Source organism: Phaethon aethereus (assembly GCF_964289735.1).
Source record: "Phaethon aethereus genome assembly, chromosome: 12".
Lineage (NCBI taxonomy): Eukaryota > Metazoa > Chordata > Aves > Phaethontiformes > Phaethontidae > Phaethon > Phaethon aethereus.
In genome coordinates, this window is record NC_138588.1 from 20,053,359 (window position 1) to 20,071,210 (window position 17,852).

Here is a 17,852-nt window from a genome sequence, read left to right on the forward strand (position 1 = left end):
TGCTATGTATCTTAGTCGCAAGTGTTGCAAGAATGCTCTCCTTCTACATCAATTTTGTTCCAGTGAGCTAAACCCTCAGTCAGCCTCAGAAATTGGACGAGGGGACCCTAAATATTTTCTGGAGCTCTTTCACTCTTGAAAAAACATGCTTGTGTGATTTGGGGGGGCTGGGAGAGTGGAGTGTGAAGTAGGTAAAAATATTTATTAGTTGGTCAATCACTTTGTTTAGTAATGTCTGTTCTGGAATCGGAGTTGGGGGGAAATCCAAGGAACTTATATTTGTTTTTTGGGGAAATAGTTTCCCTTTTCTAAATTCTCTGTTGGATTAAAGTAATATTTTCAAATTCATTTCCTTAATATTACAATTATATTGGCATATTGGGACAGAGGATTCTTAGTAACTGGTTTGATTTAAACGAAGGTTTTTTTATTTTTAACTTCAGTAAGCCTTTTCTAAATCCTTTTTTCCTTAAATTCCTAATTCCATCATAGTTGGACCTCAAATATTGCAGATTACTTACTTTTTTTTAATTAGGAATTTCAGAAGAGATTTATATATTGATCTTGAAAGTTAGTATGTGTGGGGGCCTGAGGTTTGCAATTACGTTAATTCAGTCTAAAATCTCCAGGACCGGACAAGTGTTCCCAGTCTGGACTCTGGTACAGTCTAAAGGACATCCTGAGAAAGGTCCCTCAGGTTTGTTCCACGTAAATGATCCTTGGTCAAAACAGTAGGGAGAGTTTTTGATCTTGTGTGCTGATAAAAGGATTTAAACAAAATAATCAAAAGTAAGCAGCAGGAGCATTTTTCTTCCCTTTCTGACAGTAAGTGGTACGGTTCCTTCCCTCCCTTGTGCTGTTTGAAAACAAAACAGTAAAATGGGGCCTTGCCTAGTACGCGGCCACCAGGCACGCAGGGTGGGCTCGCCTCGGCTGCGACCAGGCCGCCGCTCCCGCAGGCAGGGTCCAGCTGCCCGCCACCGGAACCATGCTGCCAGGAGGGCTCCGGCCTGGGCAGCTGTGCGCAGTGCTGGGCGGCGGGAGCAGGCCGCCGGCGGACACCGGCAGCGGGGGACGAAGGCGGGGTCTGGGATGCAGAGCCTGTTCCGTGAACGTAAGGCTGTGCAGCCAAGGAACAGGCGGGCGGGCTGGGGGGTCGGTGGCAGAAGGCCGCTCTCCCGCAGCTCCCCGGGCTCCCCAAGCAGGACAAAGGCTGGCGCAGCTGCCGCAGAGTCCAAGCGTTCCTTGTTTGTGCAGAGGGGAGGCTGAGGCTGGGCGCTTCCAGCAGCCAGGCAGGCACTGAGGCCTGGAGCGGGCGTCTGTAGGCTTCTTCTGTGGTTCTTAACACAGGAGTTCTGAAAGCTGTGACCAGGCAGAAGGATTATGTCTGCTTTAACATGAAGATTTGCTAATGCAGACGTGAATTTAGAACTTCCTGGGCAGGGATTCAGCAGCTCTGTTCCTTAGGAAATCATTCCTGGTTAGCAACGTACCAGGTTAAGCTACTATTGGAAACTTGCTGACAAAAATACTCCTAGTTAGTAAGCTTTTTGTGTCTACTTGTTCTGAATAGATTGAGTGCCTCTCTCCAGAAGTCTGTCTTGGGGTGGAGGGGCTACAGACTAGGTAGTTGACAACAAACTGTGATGTAAAAAACCAGGACGGGCTTAGTGGGTTTCTTTTTCTTGTTTAGTAAGCGTAGGAAACGCCTCTCCAGTATCTGAATGCATTTTGCTGCAGCAATTACTGCTTCTGATGTCTGAATACAGGTAAGTTTTCATACAACTTCTCTTTTTCTCCTAGAGATATGATGTCTTCTGGAAATGACTGTCAAGCCCGGACATTGACCAAACCAGCACTTGGTGAAGAAATGGTGACTGAATTGGTTGACAGGGTGTTTGGATTAAAGGTGTCTTGGATCAAGCCACTCCCTAGCTATGACGATCAGAATTTCCATGTGCGTGTCTCAAGAAACAAAGGTGCGACTGAAGGTGCTGATGAGTACGTCCTCAAAATCACCAATTCGGAAGACAGCCAGGAGCCTGACCTCATTGAAGCACAGACCCAGGCCATGATGTTTCTCAGCGCTGAAGGCTTTCCTTCAGCTACTCCTTACCTTACAAAAGATGGTAACACAATGTCTCTGGAGTCGGGAGGTGAGCAATTACGAGCACCTTTAGTTCCCTACTATCACCCTTAGCTTGTCAGTAGCTTGCTATATGGCATGCCATATTTACTTTACAAAAGTAAGACTTCAGGCTTATTTTTAAATATGAGGGGATATGTATCAGGTGACCTGTATGTCCAGCCATAATACCCCAACCTTAAAATACCAGAAGCAAAGCAAGTCAAGGAGAGTAATAATTAACTATGAAAACACTTAGGAAATAACTTCAGTATAATGAATTGGAGAAAACATTGATCTGACCTGTCCATGCATGAGAAAAGGGAAAAAAACCCCAAACCTCCCTGACTAATCAATGTTACAAATTATTTGCCTACAGAATGGTGTAAAATACAGTACCAGCCCATCTATGATGCCAGAACAACTTGCTTTAACAGTGCTTGGAAGAAAAATTGTGTTGACACTTTGCTTTTATTTTCACTGTAGCTTCCCTACAAAACCTGCTGTTCTGCTGCAAAACTGTGCAAGTAGGTGTGTGAGCACTGGGGGAAACTGCTGTTATGCAGAGTCAATTCCAAGCACAAGGACTACAGGTCCAGCATAGATTGCAAGAGTGTTAGGGTTTGCACATCATGCTACAACAGTCTGGTAAATTAAATCTTTGCGTGAAATCTGTTTTATCAGCCACTTCTGATGATTTCTACACCGGGATAAACCTCTTTTGCCTCTTGCATTAACTAATACTCAATAGCATATATTGAAGTGACTGACTGCATCTGTCTTTGCTTGTTAGATGCTGGATCTGGGAACAAAAAGTACATGGTCAGACTGCTGACTTACCTGCCAGGTACGCCTGTAGCAAAAATTGCTACAAACACTCAGATTCTCTATGAGATTGGTAAACTAGCTGCCAGTTTGGATAAAGCACTCTCAGAGGTGAGTTTTTGTTGCTCCAGCCTCACAAACTTCTTTCTCAGTTAATTTCTCCCCTGTATTTCTCCTTGTGCTTGCTGTTTGCTTTCCTGATTGGCAAAATTAAAGTTGGTGAATGCAGATGTCAGCTTAACTCATCTTTCAGGTGCCAAGCCCCAAGCTGGCTGTTACTAAAGCATTTCCCCAATTAACGTGACTAGTTGGTGCTTATGACATGGTATCGGTGATCCTTTTGCAATGCATTTTTGTACCATGAACAGAGGGATAAGGATTTCTTTTTACTTATGCAAAACTCACCTGGTTAGTGTTTCGAACCTGGAAAATAAGGAGAGTGAACCCTAGGCTACCCACATTATAAGCATGTAAAGCTTGTTTTAAAGTATTATTGTGTAGTGCACATCAGGCATAACTGGCTGATCTATTAATTTGAATTCATTTTGATTTGCTCTCTTTCTCCTGGTCATTAGAATTGTGACCATGTAATACTGGTAGCAGTTGGTTCCTTCTCTACAATGCCAGTGGTGCTAATGAACAGAGATTTGTGACACTTGTCTCATTTGCACTGCTTCCAGTCAAATAATCTTAATGCAAAGTAAGTTCTTTCTTTGCTCTATAGTTTTGCAGGATACTAAAGCTGATAAATCAGCCAGTAATTAAGTTTGATATGTAAAAGAACCTTTGCATTATTTATGGACTTTCATTAACCTTTCCTTCTCATGTTCTGGCAACTGGCTTCAGACAATAATGAAATGTGAATTGCCAGCTTTACTGGTCACATCCTTAAATTACAAAAGCATTTTTCAATGGGGAAAGATAATTTACTGTTGCCTTCTAACACTCTGGTCATGCTCTTATAATGCAATTAAAACAACTTATATAGACCGGCTAGTTTCAAAATACGCCTGTGACTTGCCCTGTCAAGGAGGAAATAGTTCATGAGAACGCAAATTTTGATGGAAAAGGCACTTTATGCCCTTAACGTATGGATTATCATCTACCAGGGTTTGTCATTTAAAAGAAAGAAAATGACAATCACTACTGTCAAAACTTCAAAATATTATTGACACTAAAAACAATACCTAAGATAGTAAGTTTTCTGATGACAGATCAGAAAATGCAGTCTGTCTTTTCTACCCAGTTAATTTACTTTGTCAACTTGATAGCAAAGCAACGTGTCATACTTTGTTTTGTGCACAAAATAGTATTCCACCACTTTCTCTGTTGGTGCCTCCTTTTGCTTGGATGTGCCTCACATCCTCTGAATGGAAATAAGTTAAGTTTATGGCTGTAAAGTGACTGTCTATGACTTTACAGTAACAAGGGCTGATGACTTTTTATTACCCTTCACACACCTGCTATCCCATTTATAGCTTGCTGGAGTTATCTGGTTTGCGCTGGGAGGACTGCAGTGGTTGTTTACCAGATGGCATTCTTCCTACCAACGCGATGCTTTATACAGCATTAGGGATCCCGTATTGTGATTTTTGGTTTAGGCTTGATCTTGTTCCTTACTTTTTCATACATGGTTCCAGTTTTGACTATCGTTTACCTATCGTTAAGAGCCTTAATTACAGTCGTTGGTTTATTGTTAAGAGGAAGCCATCTGGCTTTTCCTTCCTGAATGTCACTTTCCAAACCACCTTTTTCATTTGCTAGTGAGAGGTTAGGGACCTTGTTTGTTTAAAATATTTAGGCTACCTGGACGAACAAAGGCCCATTTCTGTAAGAATAAAGCTCTCTCCAGTATCTCCATAAAGTACTTCTGTCCTCGTGATTTTTCATGTACCAGCTGGTCCTAAGGCTTGTCCCCAGAAGTTGCCACCTTTTAAATGCACAGAGTGTGCCTGTTCGCAGCACGCTGGCAGGTTTTGTGTCTTTTCTGCTCCGACAGCTTTCTGTAGCGCCAGCTGTGCAATCCAGGCTCTGCCAGTGTGGGACTCTGGCCTTGGCAAGGCCTCGGAGTTGCTACATAATGGCATGTTACAGAAAGTCAGTATCAATTTTAAATTAAGTGATGAATGACTTAAGATAATCTTTGTACCTAAAGAATAGGGGGAGGGGAACCCATTCGGGTTGTATGTAGGTATTGAGATGCCTGCCTTAATCATTCTTCAGGTTATTCTTTTACTTGTTGGTATAAAGCAATAGTCAAAGTTGTGGTGCTTATCAGTGAGTCTCGTTAGGAACCTGTTAAAGTTAATAGGGGCTTTGAATCAAGCCCTTTAACCATAAAAACAAGATTTTTACTTACGGCCTATTTTATCTTGTGCTTTTTCCAAAGAAATTCCATCATCCAACAGTAAAAAGTCTGCATCGAGGTCAGTTCATTTGGAACCTGGCAAATGTTCCCCTTCTAGATCAGTACGTTCATGCCTTGGGCCAGAACAAATACCGTGAAGTTGTGGAACAAGTTATTGAGCAGTTTAAAGAGAAAGTAATACCCAAGCTAAGCAGTTTTCGAGCCTGTGAGTATTTTATTCTCATTGTAATTACGTTGAACTGAGACACTGTAATTTCTTGCAGGAGTTTGGGTCTGTGGAGAAGGAAAAATAAAGAAAAAAACCCCTCTCCTTTATCCCTAGCTAGACATGTGTAAGTATTGTGCTGAATGAACACAGTGCAGAATCATCCAGGAGGAATGTGCTGTCCAGAGTCAGGGTCCGTTCTTGATCTTTCTGATGAGTTTGCTTCCAGTTAAGGTGATGATTTCATGCTGTTATATCAGCTTAATAGGAGTATATGGAGTACACTACTTCCTTTCATAATGGCCCATATTACTATTTAGTAATATTTTCGGAATTCAGTTCACATTGATGTTGATGATAATTTCACAATTTGAAAACTGCTATTCTGTGTTTGGAAAACATGTAGCATGTCACAGGTAGTGCCATACTGGAGGAAGATCTCCTAATGCTCCCTTTATCTATTGCTATCTGGTCACCTGGTAGTGGAATGGAGGTTCCTAGGAAGCAGCGAGGCCGTGAAAGGCACACTTGATGCTGAGGGAGACTAATACAGTTATGTGGCTGAGCGTTAGTTTGGGCCTCTACGCATCTTTTCAAAGCTGTTTCACTGAGAAGTGGAAAAAAAAATTGGATTCTGCTGTTTACTAATAATTTATTAAATGTTTCTATTTCTTCTGTGTTTAGGTATCAATCATGGAGATCTTAATGACCACAACATTCTAGTAGATTCCAGTTCTGCTTCCCTGGAGAATCCTCAGTATAGAGTGTCCGGCATCCTGGATTTTAGCGACATGAGTTATGGGTATTATGTATTTGAAGTTGCAATAGCTATCATGTACATGATGATCGAGAGCCCAGATCCTCTGAGTGTTGGAGGGCATGTTCTAGCAGGGTTTGAAAGTGTCCTGCCACTCACAGAGGAGGAGAGAGGTGCCCTCTTTTTCTTGGTGAGTGGGAGGTTTTCTCAGTCCCTTGTCATAGCAGCCCACACAGCTCTGCTGTACCCAGAGAATAAGGAATACCTTATGATCACCGCCAAAACGGGATGGAAACACTTAATGAAAATGTTTGAGGTGGGCCAAGAAGCTGTAGAGAAGACATGGTTTGAGACTGCCAAAGCATACATGAACCACGCACCTGCCAAGTAGAGCGATAGCTGCTGAGGCACTTGCACGGTGATACTTCATTCTACTGCAATAAAGGCGGCGCTGCCTGGGCTGGAGCGCGTCCCCCGCCGTGTGTGCGCAGGCGGGGGGGGACACCAGGCGGGACACGGTGCGGGACGAGGCTTTCTCTCCTCCCCGGGGTGGTGGTCACTGCCCTCGCCTCAGCGCGGCTGCACCAGCCGCTGCGGCTTTCTGGGCCGCTCCGGGCCCGCTCCACCGGAGCGGTACCGGCCGTTCCCTACCCACAGCGCCGAAAGGGCGGCGCGGGGGGCGGCTCGGTCGGCCCCTGCGCCGCGCGGACGGCAGCTACGGCGGCCCCGCGCGGGAGCCGTTACACGGCGGCAGCCGTTACACGGCGGCAGCTGGGCCCGGCCCCTCCGCCGCGAGGAGAACCGTTAAGGCGGCACGGGCCGGCCCCAAGCGTGCGCGGGCAGCCGTTTACGGCGGCACGAGCTGCTGCGCGCGCCACCCCTCCGGGCGGGAGCGCGGGCACGCGCGCCAACCCCGCCCGGCGGCGGTAGAGGGAAGGAGCTCCGGGCTCCGCCCTAGTCTGGCACACGGCACCGCGCAAGCGCGGCGGCCATTTCCGACGCAGCGGTGAAGGTTTGGGCGCGGCCGTAGCGCCCAGTTCTCTTCTACCGGACGGGACTCGCTCGCGATCCGCGGCCGATCGGCTCCCTCCGGCCTGTCGTGAGTGAGGGCGGGCGGGCGGGCGGGCGGACCGGCCGGGGGGAGCGGGACGCGCCCCTGCGCTCTGCGGGAGGTGGCGCGGCCCTCGCCTTCCGCCGCTGTGAGGATGACTCTGCACTGCGGCCGCGGTGGGGGGGCGCTGGGCCGGGCGCGGCTGCAGCGCCCTCTGGGGCTTTGGCCGGCGCCGGGGTCCGTCCGCGCGGGGCGTGGCGTGGCACGGCGCTCGGTGCCGATTAATGTGCGCTGTGATGTCTTGCAGGCCCCCTTCCCTTCTGCCCGTGGCGCGTCACCGGCACGATGGTGAGTGGAAGCTACGGGCCGGGCCCGTCTTCCTTGGGGCTTTGCTGAGCCGCGGGCCGTGTCCAGTCGCGGCCCGGTCCGCGGGCGGGTGGGCTGCAGCGTGTGGGGAGGCGACGGGCAGTGACGCCGCAGCGGGGCTGGGGCTGTGGGCACAGCGGTGTCCGTGGGCCAGGTCCGCGTGTGGAGTGGTAGAGGCGTTACTTTCTTACGTGAGTACCAAACTGAGGTCACTAAATGATTGTTTCTTTTATACGCGGCTCGGAGCATTGCTAGTTTTAGAATGTCTCTTTCTGACAAGAGAACGATGATATTTAACGAGCTATTGCTTTTTACAGTCTCGAAGATATGACTCCAGAACTACCATATTTTCTCCAGAAGGTATTTTTTAACCCCCCACTTTCAAGTAAACTCTGACTATGTCCTATGCAGCTTCTCAAAACTAAGTAACAAACTACTTGTACAAAGGTTGGTTGTTTATAGCGTGTTCTCACCCGTATATGACTTACAGAAATTATATTTACCTGCTAGAAATTGCACACAATTCTGTAAGGGCACCAAGTGTCCAAAATGGAGACTTCCAAATTTGTTGTAATTCAAGCAACAATGAGACCGTGCCCTGTTAGTAATACTGCCTGCCATGATTTTGAAATAACTTGAGCAAATCTTCACCATTCATTCTTTGTTTGAAAATGGATGGATTTTGTTCCTCTCCTCCCCCCGAGAACACATAACGCATAATGATTGCTGGTGCAATCACGCCTCTCCTTGTTATTCTTACACGTGCTGAAACAACTATGTACAAGCCATGTTTTCCTATTTCTTAGATGGGACGGACTCAAAGTCTAGTATCAAATATTTCCTTTGATTATTGAAAATCCATCTTGGTCCATTCTACTGCAGCAGAGAGCTTTGCAGACTTTTTTTTTTTAAAGAAAGGGTTTTTTTCCACATTGGCAATGCCCTGTGTTACCTTACTAGATTTGTGGATTTACTTTCTCTGACACCTTCCTTTTCAACCAGTTAATTTGCTGTCAATTGGTAATAGACTGAAGAAGTAAGACTAGGTTGTACAATAAGCATCTGTCAGATTCTTGCAAATTTAAGTCACCTTGCATACTTGGTCTTGTTCGGTGTCACTTTTTGATGTTGCTAATTTAAATGCTTTCCTAGGTCGCTTGTACCAGGTTGAGTATGCAATGGAAGCAATTGGACATGCAGGTACTTGCTTGGGAATTCTAGCAAATGATGGTGTTTTGCTAGCAGCAGAGAGACGCAACATTCACAAGCTTCTTGATGAAGTGTTTTTCTCGGAGAAAATATACAAACTTAATGAGTAAGTTGAGATGATGATCAGAGGTCCAGTGACGTTATCAGTAATGAAACACTGCTATTATTCAGATATTTTAGCACTGACTCTGGTTTTGTTTTATTTGAAATTATTAACACTTCTTTATTCTTTTTGTTCAGGGTTTTAGACAAGGTGTGACTATTTTGTCATTGTTCGCTTTAGTAGTTCTTCTAAAGTAGAAATGTCTCTCTTTTTTTTTTTTTTTTAAATGTCTAAGAGATTTTTCTAGGTAGAATAGCCTACCTAGGAAAAAAAAGTACCTAGTTGGTACTTCCTAATACAAGGTAATGTTATTGCAGCACTTAGGAAAACTGGGAATTCCTAGTTTTACAAAATACCATTTGGGGGCCAGAATAAAGAACGCACACAAAAATAAAGATGCTATTTCAGCTCGGTGTCCTCTTCTAAGTCTTTGTTTTTCTTTTGTGATTCAGAGAGAACAATATAATTGGGTAAAACAGGCTTTAGGTTTCTTTGCCCCATTTGTAGCAGAGATGATCTATCTCTATATTACAGCTTCCTTTTTATCAAACTTGAAGTTAAATCTGTGACGTCAGATTGAAGAGTGTTACAGACTGTGCTCCTTTGCCTGTAAGGGAGGTAGAGCTTCACCCTTGCTAGACGGCGCACATGAAACAAATAGCTTTTCATCGTGTCAGTCTCCCTTTCTGTGCTGATCTTGAAAGCAGCTAGAATTGTAGGAAGTACTGCATTTTCAAGGAGGCTGTGTAATAGTGCCCTGGAGTAGTTGCCTAGGCCAGCCCTTCCATCTTCTGAAAAATTCTCAAATTCACTTGGAAAAAAAAATCTGGATTATTTTTCTTGAATGCTTTGTGTAGTGAAAGCTTTGTAGCAGTATCAGATTGGGCAAAAGAGATCTTGAGAGCTAATGAAACAGTTAAGGATGTGAAGCACTTATTTTTCTTAGGATCAACTCAAGATCACTGAGTTTCAGTTACAGAAATGCAGTATGTCAGGCAGCCACTTCCACTGAAGGCCTGTCACATCTGTATGGCTCCTTCAGTATTCTGGTGTGTTGTGTCAGGTGGCCCCCAGATAGGCACTTGTATGTAGCTCATGGCTCTTCTAAAGATGCTCAGGACTTAACCACCTTTGGCATGGTCCTCTTTTCAGAACTGTATGTATAACCAGCATACTGACCTGCTTACTTTTTGCTGTCCGCCTCTGCTCTTACAAAATCGTAGTACATTCTGTAGAATACTTCTTATGTACCCTCAAGGTAGGAGCTGATGAACCTCTTTTATACGACAGCTATGTAGTTTTGATCAGGAAAGCCCAGCAGTAGGTGTTCTGCCTGAAGCGCTGTATAAAGATGTGACTACTTGTTGGAGATTGGTAGGAATTCAGTTAATTTGTATGCTTATATTGCAGGGATATGGCTTGCAGTGTTGCAGGAATAACTTCAGATGCCAATGTTCTAACAAATGAACTGAGACTGATTGCGCAGAGGTAGGTCTGCTGATACTTAACATGGTTTTACTTGCCTGCATTGTCAGATTCAGTTCTGTTTATGTATTAAATCAACATGAACATGTATTTAGTAGAGCAGAAGTAGATTGTTTGAAATAAAACAGCTAGATCAAAGAGGCTATAGCCTCTTTTCTTTCTCGTTTCTTTTTAAATGTGGTACAGGATACTGTCAGCAAAAGAAGTTTTGAAAACTTTTTTTTTTTCTCTTTCGTATTAGGTATTTGTTACAATATCAAGAGCCTATTCCTTGTGAACAACTGGTAACAGCACTATGTGATATCAAGCAGGCTTATACACAGTTTGGAGGTAGTGAAGTGTGATGAACCATTGTGCTTTTAAATGTCTAATAAATGATTCTGTTACATTATTTGAAGTATCTGAGTCTCTGGACAGTTCTACCAAATTCTTCTGTAACAAGTTATACTGGGAAAAACAATAGCCAAATTTATGAGGGGAACAGGTAGTTATGGTTACTGCTTTGCTGCTGAAGGTGCTGCTTTTTAGTAATTGAGAAATTGATGGCTGAGATTCCGACCCATTCCGTAGAATGCTTTGAGTGCTCTTGGGTTTAGTGAATACCTCCGAAAGACCAGCAGAGGATTGATTGATACGTAACTTTTCAACATTTTTGGCCCATCCAGCATAATGGCACAATGAATCACAAATAAGACTATATGTAGGGGTATCAGTATTGTGACACTTTAAAAAATAGTATTCCTGTGGATGGAGCAACGTGTTAGAAAATGTCATAAGTAGTGTTCCTTAGTACGCAAACGGATGATTCTGGTATTTTTCATATATGTAGTGTGAAAGAATGACCTTTTTATGTGCTTGGCTTTTAACACTGTTAAGTTACATGCTTTAGCAGCTAAGCTACATACTTTAAGTATTAAGTTTTGATTTAAAGCCCTGAGATGATAAATTACAATGTGTGGAGACAGAAATGAGCTGTTCTTAGGGTTAAATGAAATAAACCTCTGCTGCCACCTCCCCCCGCCCCATGACATAGAAAGAAACGCTGGTGTGCTTATCTCAAGCAACAGAAGTGCAGAACAGTCTGTTAAATCCTAGTTCACAGGAATAGATTTGAAAAAGGAAATCAAAGAAAATAATTGTCACTCATGACCAATCTTGTTACCAAATTTGGAGGATTGCTAATAGCCTTCTTTTCAACAGGAAAACGTCCTTTTGGTGTTTCGTTGCTGTATATTGGCTGGGATAAGCATTATGGATTTCAGCTGTATCAAAGTGATCCTAGTGGAAATTATGGAGGGTGGAAAGCTACATGCATTGGGAATAATAGTGCTGTAAGTTCTGGCTTTTTTCCTCTCAAAAAGTCAAGTAAGAGGAAGTGTAAATTGCACTGTGCTAATTAAACTGCTTTGTTGATTACTAGTGCAGAAATAGGTAACTGTAGAAACACTGCTGTTACTCATGTGTTGATATTATCTGTCAAAAAGCAACTGTTTGGTTGATTGTCCAATGATACCATTTTAATTTCTGTGAAATTTGTAGGCAGCTGTGTCAATGCTAAAGCAAGACTACAAAGAAGGAGAAATGACCTTGAAGACTGCACTTGCACTAGCCATTAAGGTTCTAAACAAAACCATGGATGTTAGCAAACTCTCTGCAGAGAAGGGTAAGCAGTTTGCCAATACGGGATAACACCCTCTTTTTTCTCTCTCTCTTTTTTTTTTTTTTTTTTTTAAAGAAAAGTAATGAATGTATGTACACTAGATGTGGAGTTTTGTGTTTTTAGTTGTCATGTGAAAAATGCTTTTAGAAAATACAGCAGCTCTCAGCCTTAACCTTTCTAAGAGGCATACAGATAACCTAGTTGAAGATGATCCACCGTGGTCAGCTCCAGGGGCTAGACCACAGTTCAGGGACCGTAGGCCGCATTGGTGCGGTAGCAGAAATGGCTGCCTGTCTGGTAGAAGAATCGCTGGAGAGGTACTAAGGTGCTTTTGTACGCTGCTGCAGAAGAGGACTGCTGCCATCTGGCTTGCCAGTCAAGCTTTTTTGTAGAGGCAGGACAAGAGCTTTCTGCTTCATTGTCAGTTGTAATCACAAACCTTGCCCTTCTGATGATTGCTCTGGCTAAAGGACAAAATGTAACGCCGTGTCTGTTCCATATGTTTCAGTTGAAATTGCAACACTGACAAGAGAGAACGGAAAGACAGTAATAAGGGTTCTGAAGCAAAAGGAGGTGGAACAGTTGATAAAACAACATGAGGAGGAGGAAGCAAAAGCTGAACGTGAAAAGAAGGAAAAAGAACAAAAAGAGAAGGATAAATAGATGAAATCAAGTGTTCTGTAGATAATATAGGACCTGCTTCAGTAAAAGATAGTCTGGATTTCTGTTTTGTAGAAGCCTACAATTATGCCATGGAGGACCCAGAATTACTTTTGATGAACCAGGTCCTTAATCGTCATTCAGATAATTAGTTTACTGCTCCTTACATTGACCAATAATTGCTTTAATTCTTGAACACTCTATTTCTTTCATCTTCTATTTTTTATTATGGAATAAAATTTAAGAAGAATAGTGATGGGTGTCTTTATTTCCGCAGTAATGCCTGGATATGCACAATCTTGAGGGATTTAATCGCTTTAAACCATTAAAACAAGGTATATGCTAGTTGGTAAAGAACAAATATGGTGTTAGAATTGTTAGAATTTTGTGTGTATGTGTGGATTTTCCTTTTAAAGTAGTGAAAAGGGCTCCTAAGTTTGAAAAAATCATTTCACAAATACGGAATTTAAGTGTGCTGGCATGCCAAGTTTTATTTTTGGCCTATTTTGTTCTATAACAGGCTATGTCAAACTGATGGTCTTGCAAGCAGTAGTGTTTTAAACATGCCCTGTAGCAAAAGTGTTCAGTTTATCATAGCCTTTCATGAGTGCATGTGTTTTCTAAGAAGTTAATCATGTAACAGTAGCTATATTCACACAAACTAGAAAGACATTTTACAAAGGCCACGTGAAAATGTTAAGCTATCTCATGAAAATACAACTAGGTAAATAGTGCATGATTTTAGGCCATGTTGACTATTAGTGCTGCTGATACTTCCCCAGAGAATTTGGTTCCCTTCTCTGACAGAACAGTCTAGAAAACTAACCACTTAACCACTAGAGAAATCATAATATTTGTGCATGAATTAGAAATGGCAACAATTTTTGTTCAGATTGTCCTTGTACTGAATGCAAAAGAATGGGATTTTCAGATAGCAAAAATCTCTTCTAGTTCTGAAAAAAAGTAAAAATCTGGGGTTAACAGAGGAGATGGAAACAAGTTATTGAAAATTATTTTGCATCCTTTCAGATATCAAAAGCAAATTGTCTCTTCAGTGAGCTTTTCATACTTAAATGAGAGGTCTTACTCATCTTTCATACTTAAATGAGAGGTCACTTTAACTGACTGGTGACCCAGGCCCTTTATGCTGACCCTGGATTGTCTATCTTGTAGCTTTTTGGTTTTGGTGTGTGGTTTTGTTTTTTTTTTTTTTCAAACAGGATTTAATATGACCATTTAAAGAAACGGAATGAGTCCATACAGTGCATTATTATTTTGAATCTATCCCAGACATTTTTGACTGATAAAGTGTACTTTGTCAACGTGGCCAGAATTTACCCTTAGTCTCCACAAACCCCATTTTTGAGCTCATTGCTGTAAGATTCACTGTTGAGAACAGAGGAAGGAATCTAACTTGAGGTGTCTGTGCTGCAGCTTGCATAGATGTACTGCACTCACTTGGGCAACCTCTGTATGGAGAGCAGTGTGGGGTGACATGGGTTCTGTGCGGGCTGCAGGACCTGCTTGTTAATTTTTTAAATCTCTCTGCAGGCCAATTGCTTTAGTCTTTTTTGTACTGAACTTAGACAGTACTTCGTTAGTATTCAAATTTTATAGCTAATAAAAAGTTAGACTGACTTATTTGCACCTTGTGCAACAGTAGATCTTCCAAATAATAACATAGGAATGATATTTCATGTAACAAGTCATGAATAATTGCAGACAACATGCAATGGGTAAGATTTAATCTCCATTATATAGGGTTGTATAAATACCTCAAGCTCCATTTTTATGTAGAAAATTCAGTGCTCAATCTTCTTATTTTTTGATAATATGAATGCAATATATCAGCATCTTTTGCAGATTTCTAGGTCACTGATGATGGTTATGCAAGTACTTGGAATAGGCCCTAAAAGCAGCAATGCCAAAATGGAGTTTTTTTTATAACTTCTCAAAGATCACTTGAAACAAAACACAACAAAGCTCCAGCAATGCTTTCTGTCTTCTAGGAAACCATTAGAGCATCTGAGTCTGCATTCATCAATGTATATAAATCATGCAAGGCAATTTGTTTAGTGTACTAGTAGAAGTATTATTAGATAGCTTAGGATACAGATTTATTAAAATATTTTTTCTTAAATGCTTCTATTTCTAACAAAGAGGGGATAACAAATATATTTGGATCTTTGTTTAAGGAATTGCCAATAGCCTTTTTTTGCCAAACACTGTATCATTTGCTAGTAAAGGAGAACTTTTTAGACACTGTAATAATCAAAAGTTGGAATGTTTTAAATAATTTTCTGATCTGTACTCCATTATGTATTGAAACATTGTGATAAGTTGTATAGTTACACTACATTTTAAAAGATCTATTTATTGAAAGGTTTTGTTTACCCAAAGTAAAAGTATTGTCAAATACTTTATGAATATAATCTTTTAATAATAATTACCAATTTCATTTAAAGAACGCCATCTCTATGGAATGCCATTAATAGGTGATTGTGAGATGAGCCTCAGCACTGCCTTGGAATAGGCAAGTAACTGTAGCTGGCACTTATATCCAAGATGTACAGTAAAGTTCTGCTAAACTAAATCTAATTTCTGATTCTTTTCTGCATTTGACTCTAGGACAGTAAGCAGATGCTGGAGATCTTTTATTGACTAGAATGTTCTTGGGACATCCTTACAGTAATGCAAGGTCCTTACCTGTTTTTCCTAGAAATAGAGCAGCATTTGACTGCATCGGCCTATTGTGTTGATTCTGGCTTTGTGTGTTTAAAAAAAAAAAACAAAAAAAACCAAAAAAAAAACCACCACTATCTGTGCCTTCTCTGGGAGTGGTTTGGGGATAAGTCGTAAGAACAGAAAAATGATTTTGGCGATACATTTGAGTTGTCTTTGCTAATCAAAATGATCTTCCTGTTCTTTGTATGTTTTTTTGGTGTACGTAGTGTTTACGTAGAGTTTACAGTGTATTACATAAGTATTTCAAATATTTAGCTATTGCTGTGGATTAAATGTTATTTTAACACCAGAACTTCATGTGGTGCTGTGGAAGGTGACAGGTTTTTCAAATTAGGTAAAAGTATTTACTTGAAACTGTTTGCATAATACGATGTTAGTAAACTTAAAGACTGGATAGTTTATATCTCACTTGAGTGCATGATAGAACTTGTTAGGGCAAGTATTCACAAATAGATTGTCCTAATAAATTGTAATGTGTTTCGTTATTCTAAGTAGTTTAAGAGGTAATGAAACTACTGCTTCTCCAGTAATACCTGTGCTGTCTCTTGCATCTGTCAGTGTTTAAAAAAAAGAGTTAGCTTGTTTTCTAGATGACTGTATTCAGTTCAAATAAAGTCAAATTAACTTCTAAGATTGCTTCTTATGTGACTTAACTGTATTGTGCACTGGAAGACAGAAGATTCCTTTAGGTATGCTTCCCTATTCATCCAAATATTTTTACTTGTCAGAGTTATAAAAGCATGACAATTACGATGATAAAGGACTTTCTATGTTAAATTTGACTTCTGCTTCTGTTTTATTATGGATTCCCAAGGTAATTATTTATTCTTTCTGTTCATAGTCTTAATTAGGGACAATACTTCTCCACTGTGTTGTGAGAATGAATATATTAAGGATTACAAGGCATGCAAATTAATGGTTTTAAAGGCCACAGGACTGTATGTGATACATAGATAGCATAGCTAAGAGTATACAAGACGTTAAGTCCAAGAAGTTAATGCAGTTAGGTACTTCATACATGAGAGAAACGATGTAGCTTCAGACTAGCTGAGATTCTAGGACTTACTTAAACGTCTTTCATTTTCTTGAAAGAATTCCATTACAGTTTTTCTGTAGTAAAAGTTGTCCTCATTTTCAAGTTTTAATTGCAGTAATTTCTATTACAATATGAAAAAACACTAAACCAACTTGATCTGAGAGTACCCTTCGCTGATTATATAGCTCTTGGCTTTAATCTGGAGAAAATTCAGCCTCACAAAGTTTTTAGAATATTTCTGATTTTAAAAAGAGAACAGAGCTGCTTGCTATTTTTATCTGAGATTAATTTGGCATTTGGCTTTCCAGTTAAAGTACTCTTCAGTGCACAGTAAAAGCTGCCATCAGCCAATTTACTGGAGACGCTCAGAACATATTTTAGTGGGGACCTTCAGATGTCAGCTCCTGCTGAGAAGGACCCTTTGGAAGATAGCAATTACTCATGCAATTGTTTAGGCTTTCATTTAATGATAAATATGAAACTTAACATGCTGCTGGTTAGTATTAACATTTTGCTCCAAGTTCAAAGCAGGAGGAAAAAATGGCTTCTTGTTTAGAACTACTGTTTTCTAAAACAGTAATAATACAACATAATTAATGTGTGCCAGATGATGCTACATAAAATATTTAGCAAAATGTTGGGCATGTAACCTGGACAGTTTAATCCCTTTATATCTTACAGCATCTGTTTTGCATAGCTAGGACGCAGCTGCAAACAAATTCACAGTTATGTAATAAAACCAGTTTGCTATGTCCTGCACATTAGAGTGGCAACTATGTTTAACACTGTTAACTAGACATTAGGGATCTAAAATGCATTACTGCAATGCACATATGCTGCTAACAGAAACACTGATCTTACGTGATAACCTTAGCTTAGGAGCACCAGGTGCAGTGCAGCGGTGGACCAGTTGTCGTCAAAAACTACAGATTTGCAATTTCAGTAGAAACATTGTCCAGTAATTTTTGGAGCACTCTGAAAACATCAGAACTCCAGTGTATCACAACAGAATAAAATAGGGTTTTTTGTGCCATGCTTTTGGCTAAAATAATATACTCTTATTTACTCTTAAAATCTTGGGTTGACCACTGCATACACACTGAGCATTTCAAAATAAGAGTCACACTGCATCCTTTAACACGTATGTATTTTGACTGTGGAGGACATGTAGTATACAAATGGATTCTCAACGTATAAAATGACCGTATTTACTGCAGAGCATTCAAATCAATACAGCATGTCACTGTAAGTGTGCTG

At 41.2% G+C, this 17,852-nt stretch overlaps 2 protein-coding genes across 2 annotated transcripts; both read left to right on the forward strand.

Moving 5' to 3' along the window:
• Positions 1-1,807: 1,807 nt before the first annotated feature.
• On the forward strand, positions 1,808-6,671 carry HYKK (hydroxylysine kinase; the record flags this gene model as incomplete). Its single annotated transcript, XM_082004941.1, has 4 exons — positions 1,808-2,156; positions 2,919-3,061; positions 5,340-5,523; positions 6,208-6,671. The coding sequence occupies 4 exons, from the start codon at positions 1,808-1,810 to the stop codon at positions 6,669-6,671; spliced, it is 1,140 nt and encodes a 379-aa protein (XP_081861067.1).
• Positions 6,672-10,419: 3,748 nt separating this feature from the next.
• On the forward strand, positions 10,420-13,002 carry PSMA4 (proteasome 20S subunit alpha 4). Its single transcript, XM_082005013.1, has 5 exons — positions 10,420-10,497; positions 10,736-10,824; positions 11,695-11,825; positions 12,034-12,157; positions 12,663-13,002. The coding sequence occupies exons 1-5, from the start codon at positions 10,424-10,426 to the stop codon at positions 12,815-12,817; spliced, it is 573 nt and encodes a 190-aa protein (XP_081861139.1). The 5' UTR covers positions 10,420-10,423; the 3' UTR covers positions 12,818-13,002.
• The last annotated feature ends 4,850 nt before the right edge of the window (positions 13,003-17,852 follow it).